At 58.3% G+C, this 16,978-nt stretch overlaps 2 protein-coding genes across 2 annotated transcripts; one reads left to right on the top strand and one right to left on the bottom strand.

Annotated features, from left to right (window-relative positions):
- The first annotated feature begins 4,627 nt into the window (after window positions 1-4,627).
- Window positions 4,628-10,987, top strand: FSTL3 (follistatin like 3). The gene is made up of 5 exons (XM_025292809.3): window positions 4,628-4,832; window positions 6,180-6,365; window positions 8,726-8,941; window positions 9,500-9,727; window positions 9,818-10,987. The coding sequence occupies exons 1-5, from the start codon at window positions 4,730-4,732 to the stop codon at window positions 9,871-9,873; spliced, it is 789 nt and encodes a 262-aa protein (XP_025148594.2). The 5' UTR covers window positions 4,628-4,729; the 3' UTR covers window positions 9,874-10,987.
- A 149-nt stretch (window positions 10,988-11,136) lies between these two features.
- Window positions 11,137-16,978, bottom strand: PRSS57 (serine protease 57). Its single transcript, XM_006052741.4, has 6 exons — window positions 16,900-16,978; window positions 16,475-16,628; window positions 15,444-15,588; window positions 13,525-13,788; window positions 11,957-12,172; window positions 11,137-11,190 (listed from the first exon to the last, which is right to left on the bottom strand). Exons 1-6 carry the CDS (start codon window positions 16,976-16,978, stop codon window positions 11,137-11,139), a joined length of 912 nt encoding a protein of 303 aa, XP_006052803.2.

Raw genomic sequence — 16,978 nt, 5'->3', positions numbered from 1 at the left:
TCCTTCAAAGGAGGTGGGGTTGCACCACCTCTCAGCCTGGCAGGGATCGAGATCACCACGCAATCCTTCAATCACAGATGCTGGTATCGACCGTGTGCCAGGCGCAAGAACACAGTCGGGATACGGCAACAAATGTCGGCAAAGTCAGACACTCAACAATATTGAGCACTGTGATGTGCAGAATAAAGGCCCCCATATACGTCTGACATTTTAGCTCATTAAGACTCCTGTCAGACTGCTGATTTCCAGAACAGTAAATAATAAGTCTGTGCTATTTTAAGCAGTTAAATTTACGACACTTTGTTAAAGCAGCAAACAGGAAACTCATACGTCAAGCTATTACATGGTCACCTCCAGACACAGGCCGCCTGAGCATTTCCGTATTTCCCTGAAGTCTCGCCCCAGTAGGCTATCCCTCCTGCCATTGGCCAGTGCTGGATCACATGGTTGTGCCTGACATCACTGCAACCCTGTTCAGCCAATCAGGATTCGCCTCCAAGCTGAGGGCAGGTCCGGCCTTCTGGGTCAAACATGGCCGCCGATTACCGCGTAAAATCCTATTGTTCTTTCATAGGGAAGAGGATGGCGTGGGGACATTTGGGGGCAACGTGGGAAAGTAGCTAAGGGAAGGGGCAAGAATTGAGTAGTCTCTGAAGGAAGGGCTTCAAACCTAGGCCGAGAAGCCTAGACTCCATCCAGGGGCTATGGGGAGCCCCAGGTGGCATTTGGAGCAGGGACCACACGCATGGTTTGGACGTTACAATACCCAGCTCTATTCAGAGTTCTCCCGTGCTATCTGCCATGGCCGAGTCTTCAGTGTTGTCTTGTGTGAAGTATTAGTCACTCAGTTGTGTCCAACTCTTTGTGACCCCATGGACTATAATGTGCCAGGCTCCTCTGCCCATGGGGTTCTCCAGGCAAGAATACTGGAGTGGGTTGCCATTTCCTTCTTCAGGGGATCTTTCCTACCCAGGGATCAATGCTGCTCCTGCATTGCAGGCAGATTCTTTACTGTCTGAGTCACCAGGAAAGCCCTTGGTTATCATCATATGTCCCACTAGGGAACCAGCAAGACCTTGCTTCCCACAGCCTGCAGAGTTTCAGGTCTAGTCCAAGGGTTGCACAGGCTAAGTTGATGTGGGGTCTATCACAAGCATTCTTCTGGCTTGAGTAATAATGGGATCCAATGACCCTGAGCGTTCTTTACCAGACCATCCTGGAGGCAGTGGTTGGTACAGCAGCGTGGTGTGATTCCCACAGCCCCTACAGAACCTGCTGCTCTGGATTCTAAAGCCTTTGCCTAAATAAGATATAAGCAGGATTATTGTAAGCTGGTTTTGTTCCCTGCAAGGGACAGAAATGCTGCTTAGATCAGCTTTATCTTATGGGGAAGAGGAGTTCAGGCACAGCTGGATCAAGGACCTCCAATAACACCACAGGGCATTACTACTGCCTCTCTTGGTTCAGTGTCCCACTGAGCTGGCATCTCCCTGGACATTGGCAGAAGCCATCTGCAGCCCCAGGCTCACACCCCTCCAGCTCAGGCAAGAAGTGGGTGGTCCTTTTCAAGCTAATGTCTCAGAGCTGACTCTTCCTGTTGCTAAATGTCAGATGATTCTAAGTGGTCAGGCCTGGGTTGGGGCCACTCTTGGGGGCTTTTGAGTTGGGAGTGCAGGTGATTCCCCAAAGGAAAACCCGGCTCTGGGACCTGAGGAGTCCCACAACCTGGGGATGCACCCTGATTGCTCGGGTCCTGGAATCTTGTTTGCCTGGTACTGACTCCATTCCCGACCCTGTGGGAATGGAGACCCCCAGAAATTCACTTTCCTTTCTCCAACCTCAGTTGACCCCTCTGTAAAGTGGATGCCTGCCTCATTCTGAATGGTAAAATACTTACCTATTCCTTAAGTAATAATCTCTGCACCCATGTCATGCCTCTCCCGTGCACCAAGCACTGTGCCTGGTGTCCTGACTGGAATCTGCAGTACTGGGATCTGTGCCCATTTTACAGTTGAGAGCATAGAGGCACAGAGTGGTCACATGTGGCCTGGCCAGGGTGGCACAGACTGGACTGCGCTTCCACGAGATGCCTCCTCCTCCGTCCAGGCCTTAGAGTCACCTCCTCGGAGACCCCACAACCTCCTTGCTCCCGGGGTCTCTGTCCTCCACTGTCTTCACATGTGTGTGTTCACCCCCTTGTTTTTCTCCAGCCAGGTAGGGATCGTATCATTGCAACACTGAACCCCTTTGTATTAGCGGCTGTCACAAATCGACGCAAACTTGGTGGCTTAAAACAACACAGAATTTTTTTTCTCTTCCATTTCCGGAGCTCAGAAGTCCAACACAGGTCTCTGAGCTGAAATCAAGGTATTGGCAGAGCCGTGTTCCTTTCCAGAGGCTCCAGGGGAGAATCTGTTCCTTGCCCTTTCCAGCTTCTGGAGGCTGCCCACATTCCTTGGCTGGAGGCCCCTTCCTCCATCTTCAAAGCTGAAAATGGGAGGTCTAGTCGTCCTCATGTTGCATCTCTCCAACCACAGTGGGGAGGGTCTCCACTTTAAAGGATGCTGTCATTACACTTGGCCCACTTGGTTAACCCAGGATCATCATCTCCCATCTGAAGGGCCTCAACTTACTCCTATGTGCAAAGTCCTTTTACCATGGAAGGTGACATATTCACAGGGTCTGCAAACCCACATGTCTCAGAGGGCTGTATTCAGGCTTTCTTTACTTGTAGCACAAACATCCCATGACTTCAGTTTCCATCCCCCCTTCCCTCATACAGTTCAATCTAACTCAACATAAACATTCTCTCCTTCTGAGAAGTCTGCCCTGCCTCCTGGGCTGGGTCAGGTTGGCATCTTACATCACAGATCTGATTAGCGGATTGTTTCTGTCAGTTTCACTGGGGGTGGTAAGTTGGGACCATGGGGAATTAGGATGGGTGTGGGCCAGGAAACCTTAGGGCAGGCGGCTAGGGTAGGAAGCTGGTGCAGGCTGGGTCAGGGTAGAGAAGAGAGCACAACGGGAGATACTGGAAAGAGGGGCTCCACGAAGAGGGCCATGACCTCCTTAAGGTCATGCAGTACAGAGCTTCTGGGTTCGGGAGACATGCCAGACTGGGAAGCAGAAGGCCACGGGCTGCTGGCCTCGGTTTCGAACCCACGTCAGGCCAACAATGGCCCTTTTATTTGTACAGTTCAGAACTGGGTGGCTGAGCCATGGTAGGGTCGGGTCTCGGCCAAGGTCACCCTGTGCAGCCCCCGCACACCCTTGGTAAGAACACAGGGTCTCATTCGTGCCCCATTTCCCAACCAGGAGAGAACCCCCTTGGATGGTTAGAGGCCAAGGCCAGGTCAAGACGGCTGGTGCCCTCCCTCAGTGCTGCTCTGAAGTAATGTCTCCCCTGGCATTGGCTGGGAGACATGGGTCAGGCCAGGCAGCTAAGGTGGAGGACAGGGTCTGGGTGTGGTGTTGGCCACAGATCTCGTGTATGCAGAAGAGGGGTGTGGCTTTATGGGGTCCTGCTTCTACACCTGGGGAGGGGGCAGATGCAGGAATGGGGGGCAATGAGGCATAGGTGGCCCTGGGAGATAACCAATAGCTCTCAATCGTTTGTTTTTCCTAAAAGCATTTTCCACCCCTTAAAGTTATACATTAATTTGTCTGTCTATGTGTTTTGTTGTCTATGACCTGGACAGACCACACGAGCTCACTGAGGATGGGAGTAGGTCTGCCTTAGTCAACCTGTTGCCCCAGTACCCTCAAAGGTCCTTGCCTCCAGAAGACTGTCACTAATTATTCCCCAGAAACACAAACACAAACTGTGTAGAGGGGCTGCACAGGGTCCATGAGATGTGGAAGTGCCCTGACAATTTTCTGGCCCCAAGGACTGAAAGGATCAGCCCAGAGTAGGAAAAGCATCCTTCTGCACTGAGGCCCCAGGGGGCTGCGTGCTTCCCAGCCCATCGTGCATTTTGGGAAACCAGGATTCCTGGTGGCAAAGGACAGAGAGCACTGACCCTTGGAGGGGAGGAGCAGGCAGATTATTCAGGCCACCTAAGGGGTTGTTGCAGGCTCAGGGTAGGAGGGGCAAAGGCCAGGCACACAGTAGGTACTCTGGAAGAGTTGCAGTATGATTATTGCTGTTGGAATGTTGTTGGGACCACTGGTGTGTCTGTATCTGTCGCCTCTCCACAGCCCCTCCCCCCACGTCCTCACACCCAGCTGTGCCCACCGGCTCCAGGGGCCAGGTGGGCAGGCGGGTGGCCTCGAGGGTTGGATTAGGGAGTGGCTGGGGCTGAGGTCCCCGGGTGTGTGGGAGGGGACGGGGAGGTCAGGCTAGGAGCCCAGAGCACACTGGGGCCACGCCAGCCATCACATGCAGACCACGATGCGCAAGGCTCCGCAGACGCACTCTTCGTGGGTCACTGGCCAACTCGCCCCCCAAACGCACGGCGACACCTCGAACTCGAAGCCACGGGCCCGGCTCCCGGGTGGGGCCCCCGCCCCTCATCAGCTGCCGCCCACATCGCGAGCGACACTGCCCCGAGCCCCGCCGTCCCCGCGCCCCGCCCCGGCCGGCCCGCCCCGCCCCGCCCGCAGCCCGCGGGACCTTTATAGGGCGCGCCGGCCGCGCGCTGGAAGTGGTGCCGCCGCCGCCCTCCCTGCCGCCCGCCCGCCAGCTGCCCGCGCGTCCGACGCGGGGGTCGCCGCCGTGTCTGTGTTCGCCATGCGTCCCCGGGCGCCGGGGCCACTATGGCCGCTGCCCTGGGGGGCCCTGGCATGGGCCGTGGGCTTCGTGGGCTCCCTGGGTTCGGGGGACCCCGCGCCGGGTGAGTGGGGCGGCCGGAAGGGGCGGGCGGGGCGGGCCACCCACGTGGGCCTGCCGGGAATGCGGGCCGGGGGATAGGTCGGGGGGCGAGGTGGCGGTGGCAGCTGGGGGCAGAGAGCAGTGACCCGTGGTGACCCATGGCCGCTGCAGGTTGAATGTGGGAATGCTTGGGGCTCCCCTCCCCCAGCCCTAAAAGACCTAAAGGAGGGTCACCAGGAGGTCAGGCGAGCAGATGTGACTCCTCACAATTTATTATCAAGAACTAGTCCCCAGGGCTGCTGACAGTTACTGAGTGCTCAGGGTCTGCTGCCTCCCTCCTGGAATCCACGCAGCAGCCCTACAGTGTGAGCACTCTTATGCCCGGTTTCCAGATAGGGAAACTGAGGCACAGTGTCAGACAGCTTGTACGGGGCAAAGCGGATATGAACCTGGACTTTCCGGGTCCCAGTGCCCCAGAGAGGCAGGGCTGGATGGTTGGACTCAGGATCTCCAGCCGGGGTCTCAGATCTTCCCTGGGTCTGGCGCAGGCAGACTTGTTAGAATCTCATACCTGCCAGTTGTGGAGACGCCAGGGAAGTCACACCCCAACTCTGGGCCTCAGTTTCCCCTTTTATAAGGGGAGCAAAGATGCCGAGCTCCCAGAACTGAGCTGGTCCCTCGGAGCTCAGCACAGTGCCTGGGAGCTCCTGGGATGGGGCCCCCGGCCACTCCTGCCCCCACTTAATGGTGCAGAAACTGAGGGCCATCTGTCCCCCCCACCCCACCCTGCAGCCCCACCCCAACCCTGCACTGAGGGGAGAGCCAAGCCCCCTCCCCGAAGGCCGCGTCCCCGGGGAGACAGTGAGCTCATGCAAGGGGAATGTTCCCAAGTTGGAGTGAGTAAGAGGCGGGCCAGGCGAGGGGGGGCTGCCAGGCGAGGGGGCTCCGCGTGCCCTCGGGCGCTGTCTAGACAGAGGGCAGAGGCGGGAGAGGCGGCTCTAGGGCCCACTGACCCTGACACGTCCAGCTCCGGGTGTTTGACTGGTCGGGCAGGATGCCAGGCCTGGGCTGGGGGCCTGGAGCCATGGGGAGAGCTTGCCGGGAGGGGAGGGGGTTGGCAGGAGAGCCGTGTGGGGGCCAGAGCCCAGAGGAAGGATCCCAGAAGAATCTGCAGCCGGACCGGGGACACCTGTGTGGTTCTCCATCCCTCCCTCCCAGGTGGGAGGTGGATCATCCCCTTTGCAGTTACTGAGCACCAACTGTATGCATCCCCATGGGCCAGCAGCTGGCTGGCAGGCCAAGGCTTGGGTGTGGAAAGGAGCATCTGGGGGCACCTCTGGCCCTGTAGGAACTTCCCCTCTGTCCACAGGTGGTGTCTGCTGGCTCCAGCAGGGCCGAGAGGCCACCTGCAGCCTGGTGCTGAAGACGGATGTGAGCCAGGCTGAATGCTGTGCCTCTGGCAACATCGACACCGCCTGGTCCAACTTCACCCACCCGGGGAACAAGATCAGCCTCCTGGGCTTCCTAGGCCTCGTCCACTGCCTCCCCTGCAAAGGTGAGACCCTGTGCGTCAGCAGAAGGCCGTGGTCTCTTGGTCAGAGGCGGCACAGGCAGGAGTGAGCTTCCTGTCTTGGGGGCATGCGGGAGGTTGAGGCTGCTGGCAAGGGGATCCCAGACTCAGAGAGGGTTTGGGGGCCTTCGGGCTCCCAGGCCCTCAGCCTCCTGCAGAAAGGATTCCCCAGTTTGGTTTCCAGCCTCTAGGGTCTCACTCAGGAGGAGCCCTCTGCCCTGGTAGCCTTGCCCACCTTCACTCCACATGGTGGATAGACAGGCACACCTAGCTCCTAGAAAGGTGGATTCTCCCTGACTGGCCATTAGGGTTTGTGACCCCACACTGAGTGTTCCAAAACACTCATTTGCCCTTAACCTCGCAGGTTCCAGGGTCTGTGGTTAGGGCCACAGCTGTATGTTTAACAAGCATTTACCTTCTGAACTGTGTTCTGTGAAATGCTGCCTCCTCCATGAGAGACTAGGAGCTCCTTTAAGGCACAGTGAATGAATAAATAAGTCAAGACATAGTCTTGTTGGAGACCCTCTAAGCCCCCTGTGCAAGACTGAACCTGCAAGGACCCAGAGGGCGCATGGGGACATGACTTGAAGGAGGTGGGCTCTGGAAACCAGGGTGTTGTTGGATGATTAGGAGTTTGCCAGCTGGAGAGACCATGGTGGGGCGGGTGGGGAAGGGGGAGCACGGAGACCATGGCCTGGGATCAGACCCGAGTGGGTGGAGTCAGGACAGGGGTGCCGGATGGAAGCTGGAACTGAGGGCTGCAGACCTGCAGGCCAAGCCGAGGAGCCTGGCTGGCCGGCTGGGATGTGATTAATACCAGATCAGCCTGGCTGGGTGGTCCTGAACTCAACTGCCATGTGCCCTGGCTCCCTCCAGAAGCCCCTCTGGGTTTTAGGAGGAGGACAGACTTCAAAAAGTGCCTGGCCGGGGCCTGACATGGTCCAGGATGCCCTCCCCCCACCTCATCTGGCCCTGGCGACAGGAACTCAGCCCTGCCACTTCTGTTCTAGCGTGCGTGAAGCCACCCGGGGGAGCGTTTCCAGATGTGCGTGTGGGCGGGCAGCACAGGAGGCACCCAGGTGCAGTCCACATGCCCTGGCAGGGAGACATGAGGGGCTCTGGCTGGCCTCTAAAGGAGCTTCCATCACTGTATGCTCACCCTGTAGGGTGGAGTTCGGGATCAGCCTCACTGTTACACTCAGGGCAACTGAGGCTGAAATTTCAACTCGAGCTCAGAGACAGACCCAGACCCACAAATCATGGAGCTGGGGGTCCATCTGGTCTGGCCTGGAGTTCTCACATCTAGGTGCCCTGGCTCTCCTCAATTCACAGCTGTGATGGGGCCTCAGTTTCCCACTTTGCAGCGTGTATATATATATTTGTTCAGTTGCTCAATTATGTCGGACTCTGCGGCCCTGTGGTCTGTAGCCCACCAAGCTCCTCTGTCCATGGGATTCTCCAGGCAAGAATACTGGAGTGGATGACCATTTCCTACTCCAAGGGATCTTCCCGACCCAGGGATCAAACCTGCATCTCCTGTGTCTCCAGCGTTGGCAGGCAGTTTCTTTACCACTAGCGCCACCTGGGAGGCCCCTTTGGTAAAATGATGACAAAAGGGCACCACCTTGTGGGGGCAGGTGGGAGGCTGTACTGGGCCTGGGAGGCGAAAAGCAGGCTTTCGTGGGGCCGGAGTGGGGGCAAGGAGCCAGAGAGAGATTTATTTCCCTACCTGAGAAATGGGGTCGCGGGGGGCGGTAACCCTGTTTCGAGGGCTCGAGCTGTGCGAGGCCCCCTCCTCAGGAAATGAACCGCAGACCAGGCCAACACCCCGCCCTCCCCGACGCCTCTTCAGGGGAGGTCCTGGCAGGCGGGAGGAACAGACGCTGCCCATCCTCCCCAGCCCCGCGCCTGGACGGGGTGGAGCCCCCCGGGCTGACGCAGCCGGTCCCCCGCCGGCCTTCCCAGAAACGCGCGTAAATCAGGGAACAGACGTCAGCCTGAGCGGGTGGCCCAGCTGCGGAGCGAGAGCCGGACTGGGGGTGAAGCTTGTTCCTCCCAGACCCCCAGATTCCCGGCAGAGACCCCTCGCTTCCGCCCACACTGAGCCCTGCACCCCGACAGAGGCCCGTCCCGCGAAAAGCGTCGAGTCCTAGTCCACCCTGGAGTGGCTGAAATTCCCCGAGACCCCAAATCAGTTTCCTCCCCCGTGAGCCCCTTCTTCGGACCGCCCCTCACTCCGGTCCGGCCTTTATCCGTCGGAACAGGGAGCGAGGGCGCTGGGCCTCGGAGGACCTCCGGCCTCGGCCACGCGCCGCAGCCCACGCGTGCGTGTCCTCTGTCCACAGATTCGTGCGAGGGCGTGGAGTGCGGCCCCGGCAAGGCCTGCCGCATGCTGGGGGGCCGTCCGCGCTGCGAGTGCGCGCCCGATTGCACCGGGCTCCCGGCGCGCCTGCAGGTCTGCGGCTCTGACGGCGCCACCTACCGCGACGAGTGCGAGCTGCGCGCCGCGCGCTGTCGCGGCCACCCGGACCTGCGCGTGATGTACCGGGGTCGCTGCCGCAGTACGTTAGGGCGGAGCCTTGGGGAGGGGCGGGGCCACCGGGCCTGAGCATCCTGTTGGAGGCCGCTGCCGCAGCGCGTGGGGGTGGGTCACTGGCAGGAAGGGGCGGGGTCTACAATCCAGGGTGCTTATTATAGGTCTCGTAGATTTGAGTGCGGCCCATGGTAGGCGGGGCCTAGGTGTGAGCTCGTGGGCGGGGCCTATAGTCCCAAGAGAGTATCACAAGATCAGGTCTTGTGGGATCGGGAATGGGGACGAGTAGGGTACAAGTTTGGAAAGGGGGCTTCTGGGGCCCCTATGGGGTGAGAAATACGAGTATGAGAGTCAGAGGAACTTACTGGCGCAAAGTGGGGGGAGATTGACGGTAGATCTGGGGCGTGGCGTGGTTCGTGGAAGGGGTGTGACTTCGGTACAACATGGGGCGGGTCTAAAGGTGGGACCAGTGAGTGGGCGGGACATTGGAAGGGGTGTGGCTTCTGGTGCAGCAAGGGGCTGGGGCCTGAAGACCCCGCCCTGTCCGGAGTCGCGCTTTTTACCTGTCCCCACGCCCCACCTGCAGAATCTTGCGCCCACGTGGTTTGCCTGCGGCCACAGTCGTGTGTGGTGGACCAGACCGGCAGCGCGCACTGCGTGGTGTGTCGCGCGGCGCCCTGCCCCGCACCATCCAGCCCCGGCCAGGAACTCTGTGGCAACAACAACGTCACCTACCTGTCCTCCTGCCATCTCCGCCAGGCCACCTGCTTCCTGGGCCGCTCCATCGGCGTGCGCCACCCGGGCAGCTGTGCAGGTGCGGCACGCGGAGGGGAGCAGCGGCGGGGTCTAGCCCCCAGCCCCTCTCCGCGCCCGCATTTCTCTTTTGGTCCCTCCCACTCTGCAGGCACCCCCGAGCCGTTAGATCCTGAGTCCGAGGAGGAGGAGGAGAACTTTGTGTGAGCCTGCGGGACCGGCCTGGGCCTGGCGTTCAAGGCTTCCCCATTTTATTTATTGCCACAGCAGAGTCTATTTATGTCCAACGGACACCCCCAGAACCTGGACAGGGACCACTGTGGGAGCCCTGGTGCCCCTCGACGATATCTTGGAAGGACTGGGGAAAAGAAGCCTGGGAGCAGGGCTGGTGGGTGGGGGCCCAGCCCCCCCCAGCCCCCCCAGCCCCCACCCCAGGTACCCTATTGCCCAGGAGGACCTCAAACTTATGCTCCCTTGGGGATCACTCTGTTAATTGTTGCTGCCACCAAGAGGTCTAGGGATTTCCTGCCAGCAATTAATGAGGAGGTACCTTGGCCTTCTAAAAGAGGGACCAGGGGGTGAGAGGGGGTTCACAGCCTGGGTGTGAATAGATGAGCTTCAGAACATGCCCAGACCACAGACAGATCAAGGAAGCAACCACTGTCCGCCACCAGTCCTAGGGTGACCAAGGGACTTACCCTCCCCCTTCCTCACCCATTTCCCAGCATGTCCCTGGGGGATGGGGGTGCCATCTGTGCCTCCTGACACAGGCCTTGGGCATGGAGAGGCATCTGCTAGAACAAAGCAGGCACCATGTCGGGTGGGAGGGACCCGGTGGGGCCTGTGAGGCCCTGCTCACCCCCTGGCCCAGGGTGGGGCATATATGCCAAGACCCACTGCACACCTAGCATCCTGGAGCCGTGTGTCTGAGGGGCACACCCGTGCCTGCTACCCCATCCACAGGTGGCGTTCCCTGTATCTTGCCCTGGCCTCTAGGCCCAGTTCCCAGCTGAACTCTCCTTGCCTGCCAGCTGGGTTTCCTCCTGCCACCTGGACTGTTGCTCTTTGTCACCTCCCCATGCCCATCTGTAGGCCACAGGTGCAGACCCAGAGGGGGAGGGGCGTCCAGCGGGGCAGGAGCACAGCTCCCCAAGGTGGTGGTGCTCATCCATGTCCTTCCCTGCCTCCAGGAAGTGCCTTACCTGTGACATCCAGAAAAGTGCCCTTTAGTAATGGGTTCGCCCAAGCCCGCCAACAGGGCAATCTCCCCCGCCCTGGGGTCCTGCCTCACCTGCCAAAGAAATAAACACTGAAAAAGCCACTGTGGGTGTTCAGACCTTGTTTTGCTCCCCTCTCTCTGAACCTCTGTGTCCCCCCACTTTGGGAGGGGGTTACCAGCCTGGGGTGCTGTGGGGGTTTCTGGAGGCATCCAGAAGAGACACAAGTGCATGTTCTTGGGGCAGGTGCTGCCTACTTCTGGGCCTCAGCATCCAGCTTCAGCTGTGGGCAGTAGCAGGCATAGAACTGAGGCAGGTGGCATGGGGTTGGATGGGAGAGTCTTGGCCTTTATGGGGAAGGGGAGAAAAGGAACGGGGTCTTGTGGCTTAGGGAAGCCCCAAGAGGCCACTTGGTTTAGGGTCCAGAAATGACCCTAAACCGGTCTGGCCCGGAAGGGTTGGAGGTGCCCTAATGACACTGACATGATTAGTAAAAGCACTGGGCTGGGGTTCACCCAGCCTTGCTGCCAGCCAGGCACCATTTGCCTGAAGTTCTTTTCGAGGATCAGGCTTAACACGGAGGTAGGCCAACCTGAGACCCCACTCTCTCCCAGCCTTGGTTTCCCCATCTGTGAATGGGTCTGGCCGGAGGGCAGAGGAATGGCTTTCTAGGAAGGGGCCAAGGAGGCCAGGAGGCTGTCCCCAGCCTGGGCTGTGAGGCAGGGATGGGAAACTCCAGGGGGGTCAGGGTGGGGAGCGGGAGGTAGGGTGGTGAGGAGTCCAGGTCCTGTGGCTCAGGGTCCCTCAGGGAGGGGGTGGCGGAGCTGGAACCTTGACCATTCGGAGGCCAAGAAGAAGCTGAAGGGCATGTGGGTGGACCTTGAGGGCAGACCATCATATCTGTGAGTCAGTTAACACTTTATTGTTATTTTGCCCTTTTGTTGGGAACTGATGCCCCCTACCTGCCCTGACACCAGGCTTCCTGGGGTTTAGGGACTCATGGACCCTCTGCTCCAGCCTCGGAGTTTTCCAGGCCAGAGCTATTTGTATCATTTGCCATCTTGGTGGTGTACCCGGTGCTGCTGTGGTTCAGACAACGCCTGCCGGCCCCCAGTGGTCCTGGGCTGGGGGCCACGCTGGCCATGCCGAATCACGTCCCAGATCCAAGTCACGAAGGCGGACACCTGTGTGTACACATCGGGTGTCTTGGGATCCCCACACCAGAGGCCAGAGAAGGAGACGAGGCCATAGGCCCGATTTCTGCATACCAGGGGTCCTCCAGAGTCCGCCTGAGGGTGGAGGAAAAGGTGAGGTCAGGGGTCCCTTGCTGGGCCTCACTTTCCTTAAAGATGCTAATATATGTAGATCTGATCTGGACCTTCTCTACCTCAAAACCCTTTTATGTTCCATGGACACTCCCCAGAGCCTGGGCTGGGACCATGGCTCCCCAGTGCTCTTAGAGCAAAGACTAAACACGTCATCTCAGCCTTTAGGGCCTGGAGGAGCCAGCCCCCATCACTTGTCTGCTCTCCTCTCCCCCAACTCACTTGGTTCCAGCCAGACATGCCAGAAACATGCTGTTTCTGCAGCAAACTGAGCTCCAACCTCTGTGTGCTAAGTTGCCTCAGCCATGTCCAACTCTTTGCGACCCTATGGACTATAGCTCTCCAGGCTCCTCTGTTCATGAGATTCTCCAGGAAAGAATACTGAAGTGGGTTGCTGTGTCCTCCTCCAGGGGATCTTCCTGACTCAGGGATCGAAGCCACGTCTCTTATATCTCCTGCATTGGCAGGGGGGTTCTTTACTACAAGTTCCGCCTGGGAAGCCCAAGCTCCAACCTCTAGGTTGGAGCTATCCTTGAGACCCATTACTGCCCCCCTGCTGGACACTCCTTGTATATCACACAAGTCTACAGCTCCTTGTGCAATGTACAACCTGTGCGACTACACAGCAGCCCTGTGACTGGTCTGTCTGCCTGGCATGTCTCCCCTCAGATATTCTCAAGGCTCTTCCAAGTCTTGAAAGTACTGTCCTCAGAGAGGCCTTCCTGAATACTCACCCTAAAATCCCTGCTTCCTCCTCTCCCCAGACCTATCACCCTAATTTTCACCTGGAATCAGCTCTGACCCAAAGAAATATGTCCTATTGGTGTGACCATTTTACAGATGGAGAAAGTGAGCTCCTGAGAAGTGAGATGACTTTTCCAAAACCATATGTGTAAGAAGTGGCTCAGTGTGGATGTGGACCCGGGCAGTTGGGCTCTAGAATCTGAACCACGCACTTTCTTGGCTAGAACAAAAGACACTCCCCTGCTCCCAGTCTGGGCTGTGTTTCTCCCTGGGCATCAGGCCCAGGTTTGCCATTAATCCATACAAAGGCTTAGGAGCAGAAGCGTCTTCCTTGAGATCTGGACACTGCTTTTAAAGACACAAATCTGTAGTCCTTTGTGCAGTGCACAACCTGTGCAGCCATACATGGCAGCCCTGTGACCCTGGGGGCTCCCTCCCCTTCCCAGGCCTCACCAACTGGTTAAAGGTGAGCAGGGACTTAGTTGCCCAAGCTCTCTGACCAGCTCTGACCTCTCTGAGGGCCTCAGTTTCCCTACACAGCAAGCAGGCAGGACTGAGAGTAAACATCTCACCGAGCAGAAGCCACGTCGCCGGCTGTCCCCACTGTGGGTGCAGAGCATGGCAGGGCTCAGCTGCCCCTTCCAGGAGCTGTTGCAGGCGTCCAGCTCCAGCACGCGGACCTCGGCTTCCATCAGCCCAGGTGGCAGTTCCTCGAAGTCGGACACGGAGCCCCAGCCAGCCACCTTGCAGCGTGTCCCAGCCCGAGGAGGCCTGGCGTCCCTCCGCGGCAGCCCCAGTAGTCCCACTGCAGGACCCAGGGTGGCAGAGCTGTTCAGCTGCAGGGGCGGGAGGTGCAGGGAGGTTAGGCCTGCCTGCAGCCGCCCCCTGCCACCCCTTCCTGTCTACCTTTCCTCGTCTCTTCCTGTCCTTGTGGAGAGAAGTCAGTTGCAGCTGTTGTTAGACTGTCAGAGAGCCCGGCTGCTTCTGTCACCTTGGGCCCCTGCTCATCAGACCTCACCAGCCTCCATGCTTCCAGTCTCGCCCCCGCAGCTGCCCAGGGGTCCTGCTAGCCAGCATCTTCTTCCCTGCTCTGAGCTCTCTTCCGTGCCCATTGCCCTTAGGACATGGGGATAAAAAACCTCTTGACCCATTAGTTTGGCCCTTCCCTCCTCCCACCTGCACACTTGCTCACACTGTAACACTGTACCCCCTGCTGGGGGCACCTTTCCTATCCAGGTTTTAGGACTCAGCTTAGACACCACTTCCAGGAAGTCCTCCCAGACTGCCAGTCTAGGACAGGTGCCTCCTCTGGGCTCCCATGTGCTCCTGTCAAGGCTGATTTACTCAGCTGCCACCTAGTTAGACTGGGAGTTCAGAGGGAGCCAGGCCAGGGCTGTATGTTCATGGCTGTGTATTCATGATTTCCTGGCACACAGATGGCACTCAATCAGCAGTTATGGAATGAACAACTTGGACCCCTGGTTTGGGTGTTCACTCCCTGATCTTGGGTGCATCCCTGATCACCCCTGGCCTCAGTTTCCCCATCTGCACAGTGGGCTAGGTGAATCAGAGCAGGGGTTCCAGGCTACGGGGTTTCGCAGAGGAGCAGAATTCATATGCCAGCTTTGGCTGCCAACACTGGCTGCCCACATTATATTTTGCCAAGAAAACCCCACACCCTAGACCCTCCTGTTCCCAGGGTTTCATTTTTGTTGTGTTGAGTGTCCCTTCTGTTTGATTTTCACCACATTTCAAGGGCAGTTTGGGGATATTCTCCCTTTAAATGGCAGCTCCATAGTCCCTGGGGTTGAATTTGGGGCCCCCCCAGGTGGGGGCTGTGGGAAGGGTGGTCCCCCAAGCAGGAAGGGCCATGTGAGGTCCAAATAGAGGCACATGTGCGGGGAGGGAGGAAACCCCCTGGAGGGCCTGAGGGGGCAGGGATCAGGGTCTTTGATGGCCCCACAGTCTCACTGTTTCAACGTGAATGTTGAGCATCAGTTGTGTACCACAACTCACCACAAACGAGATAAAAATCCCTGCCCTCAAGGGCAGAGGTGGAACCAGTGGTACAGGTGCTTCCAGAAGGTGTGGGTGGTGCTGGACACAGAAGAGGGAATGGGGTGAGAAGTGGGGAGCCAGGGGCAGCTGAGAACTGGAGGTCATTAAGGGAGGCTGCCGGAGAAGGGGACAACTGAGCAAAGACCTGAAAGCCACATGGAGTCTGGGGAACATGGGCTGGGCAGGGCCACAGCCAGCGCAAAGGCCCGGGGGTCAGAGCCTGTTGGGGGTGCTGACTGCTCAGCAAGCAGCAGGCCAAGCGGGCTGTATAGGTGTTCCAGAGGGCAGTGGAGGGAGTGACTTGACTCATGGGTGCTTACAGACGCTCACAGGCGCCTAACAGCTGTTTTTAAACAAGTCAGGCCATGGTAAGGGGAGGGGTAGGGACAGGTCAGACCTGCACCGAGGGCCCGATCCCCACGCGATGGGTCACCTGCAGCAGACAGATGTCACTGGTGTGCGTGGTGGGCTGGTAGTCTGGGTGCGTGATGACAGCGGAGATGCTGAACACCTGCTGTGTGGCCTCCATGGTGCGCAAGGCATGGGCCCCCAGCACTACCAGGCCTGTCCCGGGGTCTCTGTGGGGGGAATGGGCGGGGAATGTGAGCAAGGCTGAGGTGAGGGCCGTCTCACACAGGCTCAGTCTCTCGCCTCCTGGGAAGTAAGCCCATGCCATCCTCCTGCCAGCTTGTGATGATAAATGTTGAGTTGATCACCCTCCTGTCTCAATTATGGTATTAACTCCAATTGCTGCAATATATATATATATATATATATATTTTTTTTTTTTTTGACCACTCCATATGAGATGTGGCATCTTAGTTCCCCAACCAGGGATCAAACCTATGGCCCCTGCAGTGGAAGTGTGGAGTCCTAACCACCGGATCACCAGGGGAGTCCTGCTGCACTATTAATTTGAATACTTATTATAACATTATACTTCAAATGAATATAACACTCATTATATTTATTCTAATTCCCATCTGGATTATAGCATTGCCTCTAATAATTTCAATCTTAATGTTCGTAATTATTGTATCAATATACTCAGAATGAGGGCTTCCCAGGTGGCGCTAGTGGTAAAGAACCCGCCTGCCAATGCAGGAGACGTGAAAGACTGCGATTCGATCCCTGGGTTGGGATGATCCCCTGGAGAAGGGCATGGCAACCCGCTCCAGTATTCCTGCCTGGAGAATCCCATGGACAGAGGAGCTTGGTGGGCTACAATCCGTGGAGTCTCAAAGAGTCAGACACGACTGAAGCGACTTAATATGCATGCAAGCACACACTCAGGATGAATGCAACGGTTGTAACCTCTGCTTATGGTCACGGCTGCCGGTCCTTCCCTACTTCTCCTGCCCCTTTTTCTCTGTTAACTCCCCCTGCCCAGCTGAGAGGCCCATCTGCACAAGCCCCCCTCCACCCCCCTGCCCACACCAGTACATGCCCTCATCCCAGGCTCACCGGCCGCTGAAGCAGTGGGCAGCTGACACAACCCAGCGGGCCCTCAGCAGGAAGCCCCCGCAGTGGTGCTGGCCCTGGAACTTCACGGATGCCATATAGGGCCGGGAGTGGGGGGTCACCTCATGGCCCCCAATGATCTGTGCCCCCCAGGAGCCTGCAGGCAGGGTGGGTGGCCTGTCAGGGGTGGGGCAGGATGGGGAGGGGGTCAGGCTGGGGGGAGGCAGGAGAGACAGAGATGGAAAGAGAAGACCCTGGAGTTTGCAGAGTCGGGGGCCAGACTCCCTAAAACCTGGGGCTGGGACTGGGCCTCCTGCCCGCCCCCAAGCTGCGACCCAAGAGGAGCAGCCATGCAGGGGTCTGGGGCTTCCTGGATGGGTCCCTGTGGGCCTCTGGCAGGCTTGGGTGGAATACTTGGGGGTCCTCACCTGGGGGCCTCATGGGCAGTGTCAGGACAGCGGTCACAGTCAGCAGCAGGCGGCCCCAGTCCCCCACCCCAGGCCCCAT

Source organism: Bubalus bubalis, chromosome 9, assembly GCF_019923935.1.
Source record: "Bubalus bubalis isolate 160015118507 breed Murrah chromosome 9, NDDB_SH_1, whole genome shotgun sequence".
Classification (NCBI taxonomy): Eukaryota; Metazoa; Chordata; class Mammalia; order Artiodactyla; family Bovidae; genus Bubalus; species Bubalus bubalis.
The sequence above is the reverse complement of the archived record's forward strand: the minus strand, read 5'-3'. Positions and strand labels throughout refer to the sequence as shown.

Coding starts and splice junctions, on each gene's coding strand:
- FSTL3 (XM_025292809.3), top strand. CDS start 4,730: ATGCGTCCCCGGGCGCCGGGGCCACTATGGCCGCTGCCCTGGGGGGCC. Junction 6,366..8,725: donor CCACTGCCTCCCCTGCAAAG/GTGAGACCCTGT, acceptor CTCTGTCCACAG/ATTCGTGCGAGGGCGTGGAG. Junction 8,942..9,499: donor GTACCGGGGTCGCTGCCGCA/GTACGTTAGGGC, acceptor CCCCACCTGCAG/AATCTTGCGCCCACGTGGTT.
- PRSS57 (XM_006052741.4), bottom strand. CDS start 16,978: ATGGGGCCTGGGGTGGGGGACTGGGGCCGCCTGCTGCTGACTGTGACC. Junction 16,629..16,899: donor ACTGCCCATGAGGCCCCCAG/GTGAGGACCCCC, acceptor CCCTGCCTGCAG/GCTCCTGGGGGGCACAGATC. Junction 12,173..13,524: donor GGCGACGTGGCTTCTGCTCG/GTGAGATGTTTA, acceptor CTCCACCCTCAG/GCGGACTCTGGAGGACCCCT.